Below are 4,091 nucleotides of genomic sequence, written 5' to 3'. Positions count from 1 at the left end.
GCACAGTCTCAACTCTCCCGAATTCTTTTTTACCAGTACTATAGGCGAAACGTATTCTGACTCACTGGTTCTGATGTAACCTTTTTCTGTGTATTCGTCTATCATTTTCTGTACTTGGGCTTTTTCGCTATACGACAGTCTTCTAGGTGGGCAATGAAACGGTTTTTCGTGTTCGAAATTCAACTTCATTTCCCACTTGGTTTGTGGTAAGTTTGGTCTTTCTGCGTTTACATACGCTGTCCTAAACATGTATTTAAGTCGTCCTGCGAGTTCTTGGCTACAATCTGTCCCTACTTTCAACTCCCAGTCGTTTTCTTTGTCTGGATACTGGCTTGGTAGTTCGTTGAAATTGGTTTTTACGCTCTCGCAGGTATCGCTGTCTTCCAGACACTCAACCATTGCAGAACACTCATTTTCTACCTTGCCTCCACTTTCTACTTCATGCTTATTCTCTTTATCACCCTCATCTTTAACTTCACATTCATATTCTCCTAAACACTCATTCTCTATTTTCCACTCATTTTTTTCTAAACACTCATTTTCTCCTAAACACTCATTTTCTTCTAAACACTCATTTTCTCCTAAACACTCATTTTCTTCTAAACACTCATTTTCTCCTAAACACTCATTTTCTTCTAAACACTCATTTTTTTCTAAACACTCATTTTTTATTTCACACTCGTTTTTTGTCTCACTCTCCTTCTCCTTGCAAATGTCACTTACAATTTTAAATTTGCATAAATTCATAAAATCCCTACCTAACACAGCCTCATAGCCCATCGACTCGTCTGCCACTACTAGTAATTCAAAGTTGATTCGATTTTTGTTAATAATTACAAAACTGGGTATTTTACCAAAGATGTTAAGTTTGCTATTATTTAGTCCAACATAAGCGTAATCCGCATTTTTATTCAAAATAAATTCAATTTCTCTGTTTTTCTTGTCTTTGTTAAACTTATATAAACTTAAATCATCTTCTTTGATTTCGTTCGAACTTAATCGTGAGCGCTCTTCCACTTTATTTAGGTTATTTTCCGACTGGTGCTCTAGACACGATAACTTCATAAAACTTATTGGGCTCCCTGAGTCGATGAGGCAATTTAAGGACAAGCATTTGTTATTGTAATTGCTAATGTATATATTAAATTTGTATATATAATCGTTATGTACCTTGTACTTCTTTTCGTCACAGTGTGACACCTGGTGACTCATGCTGCCGCATCCGTAGCACGCTCCTCTTTCGCGCTTGGGCTTGCGGCACTCCCCTGCCACGTGGCCCAAAGAGTTGCAGTTGTAGCAGCGAATGGGTGTTGGCGAGGCTCCAGTGTTTGCCCCTTCAGTTGAACCGTACTTCTTTGGCAGCATGATCTTCTCGAACGCCTTGAGTAGTTGATATGGAGCGCCAAAGCACTGCATGTGGGCTTGCCTACGCAGGCCTACATCTGGGATACCTTCGATGACTCCGTCAATAAACTCCTCGTCGTCAATGACTATGCGGGATGCCAGCGACACTTTGGCGTTGAAGTACATCGAGAACTCCTCGCCACGTGCCCATGAACGGGACTCGAACTTGCGACGGAGCAACAGTTTGCTTTCCTTGGGATGGAAAGTGTCTTCCATGACGTTCAACAATTGATCGATTGGCAGCGACATGTGCTCCGGACTCGAATGCAGCCACACCAATGCTTTGTCCTTAAGCTTCGACATTAGCAGCATTAGTAGCTTCTCATCCTTCAGTTTGTTCACTTTTGCGACGGCCTTAAACTGCGCGATCCAAGTTGTGACGTCATCGTTGTTTCCAGAAATGTTGCCATGATATGTTGGCAACATGTCTTTGGCGGCATTTAGCAACATGACGCCAGCGTCATTGCTGGCGGCTGGTGTTGTGTTCTCTCCTCTCCCTTCCTTCTCCCTCTCGCTCTGCAGCTTCAGCAGCACGATTTGCAGTTTTAACATTTCAACCTCTGCTCGATATTCGCCATGGTTGTTGTTGTGCCCAGGCGCTTGCGGTGCTTTTTCGTTCTTCTCTTTGCGTTCGCTCTTCGTCGAGTCTTGATCTGCGGCCGCCTCATCTTCCCTCTCGTTCTCGCATGTTTCGGCTGCCGGTGGTCCCTGTCCCCGCAGCTCTACTGGTATTTCGTTAAGTCTCGCTGCCATGGCAGCTTTGCTTCCACCTTTTGGTAGATTGAGGGACTCCAGCCATTCGCGCAGCCGGGCGGCCGACAACTCAGCCGCGCCGACCAAGTCCGACATGTTTTTTTTTCAGCGATGGCGTCTTCGACGGACGAGATGATAAAAATTTTCGCTATTTTTCACTGGCGGCGATTGATCGTATCCCACTTCTGAAATTGTAGGCCGTCTAATCCGGGAATTGTAGTGACCAATATCGGTGCGTGAGTGAACTGTATAGGTATAAAAACACAAACCCGGTGATTTAATGTAACTCTTTTTTATTAGCTGCGCGTCCGTCTCTCACAATCGCCATTTACAAAGTGCTCTCACTCTCTTCTCCATGTTTCTTATCCGATAACTCACAACTGGTATTTCCCACCGAGTGTATCGATGGTGCGGTAAATACCAATGCGCGCTGTATGCTATTTTAAATACTAGTTGAATGCCTCACTAATTATTACCTTGCTACACCTGTTAGTCCTAAGAAGCTACGTAGCTCTCTGATATTTTTAGGAATTGGATAGTTTTGTCTGGATCTGTTTTAATGATATTTTGGGAAACAATGTATCCCAGAAATTTGGTTTCCAATTGAAAGAATTTCGACTTTTCTAGGGAAATTTTCATGTTAGCGTTTTGCAATATCTGTATTATATGAATTAGATCTTTATAATGTTGTTCTATAGTTTTTGAAAATATTATTATATCGTCCATATAGTTGTGACAAGTTTTCACAACTTGTTCTCTAAGTATATCGTCCATTGCCCTTTGGAAAATCCTGGGAGCGTTTGTCAATCCCATAGGCATTCTTAGAAATTCATATTTGCCGTTATTTATGGAAAAAGATGTTTTTTCAATATCTGATTCCCTCATTAAAATCTGATAGAAACCTGACTCTAAATCAATGGCCGAGAAATACTTTGCCTTACCTAAATTGGCAAGGATTACTGAAGGATCTTGCATAGGGTATCTATCCGGTATGGTGTTTTCATTAAGTTTCTTAAAGTCTATTACTAATCTATGTTTAGGAGTTCCGTCCTCATTTACTCCCTTCTTTGGTACTACTATTACCGGTGAATTATATGGGCTTTTACTAGGTCTGATTATACCTTCATCTAACATTTTACTTATTTCGTTATTAACGAAATCGTTAACCGAATAAGCGTATGGATACTGCTTGCCATATACCGGTCTATCATGTTCAGTGTTAATCTCTCCTTTTATATCCGTTCTGAACGGTAACTGTAAATTTATATTGGCATAGTCTTCTTCGATGATAGATACCATTTTCTCTCTGAGATTTTCTAAATTGTCCTCTTTGTAGGTTATTGTGTTATACAATTTCATTTTTTTCAATTCAGAATTTGCATAATTTTGAATGTCGGATATTTCTACGACGGCGCGTTCAGGATTTTTGCATACCAAACTTTTAAATTGTTCATTGTCGGATAATTCAACGACGGCGTGTTCAGGATTCTTTAATCCCAAACTATTCGAACTTTTAGTGTCGGATAATTCAACGATGGCGTGCTCAGGATATTTTAATCCCAAACTATTAAAACTTTGGATGTCGGATAATTCAACGACGGCGGGTTCAGGATATTTGAATCCCAAACTATTGACGGATAATTCTTCGTCGGCGTGCTCAGGATTTTTTGATCCCAAGCTATATAAACTTCCTTCTACCTTTACTGAATCACTTTTCATTTCTTTTTCTTCTTCAAAATATTTTTTTATTATATATTCCTTCAACGGAAGGATGGTTTTTCCTTCTATAAAGGTTAATTTGTTTAAAGAAAGGACCTCGTCATATATTAGTTTCTCCTCATTGTCTTTATAACTTAAAGTCCCCTTTCCTGTATCAATAACAGCTCCGATTTTCTTTAATAGGTTAAATCCTATTAGTAAATCTGCCTCCATTC

General features: G+C 40.1%; 1 protein-coding gene across 1 annotated transcript; it reads right to left on the bottom strand.

The window, feature by feature from the left end:
• Positions 1 to 867: 867 nt before the first annotated feature.
• On the bottom strand, positions 868 to 2,216 carry LOC117195199. The gene is made up of 2 exons (XM_033399841.1): positions 1,171 to 2,216; positions 868 to 1,100 (listed from the first exon to the last, which is right to left on the bottom strand). The coding sequence occupies exons 1-2, from the start codon at positions 2,155 to 2,157 to the stop codon at positions 1,071 to 1,073; spliced, it is 1,017 nt and encodes a 338-aa protein (XP_033255732.1). The 5' UTR covers positions 2,158 to 2,216; the 3' UTR covers positions 868 to 1,070.
• Positions 2,217 to 4,091: the final 1,875 nt, after the last annotated feature.

Source organism: Drosophila miranda (assembly GCF_003369915.1).
Source record: "Drosophila miranda strain MSH22 chromosome Y unlocalized genomic scaffold, D.miranda_PacBio2.1 Contig_Y7_pilon, whole genome shotgun sequence".
Taxonomy (NCBI): Eukaryota; Metazoa; Arthropoda; class Insecta; order Diptera; family Drosophilidae; genus Drosophila; species Drosophila miranda.
This window is presented reverse-complemented; position numbering and strand designations above follow the sequence as displayed.

Coding starts and splice junctions, on each gene's coding strand:
- LOC117195199 (XM_033399841.1), bottom strand. CDS start 2,157: ATGGCAGCGAGACTTAACGAAATACCAGTAGAGCTGCGGGGACAGGGA. Junction 1,101..1,170: donor GTGACGAAAAGAAGTACAAG/GTACATAACGAT, acceptor GCTTGTCCTTAA/ATTGCCTCATCGACTCAGGG.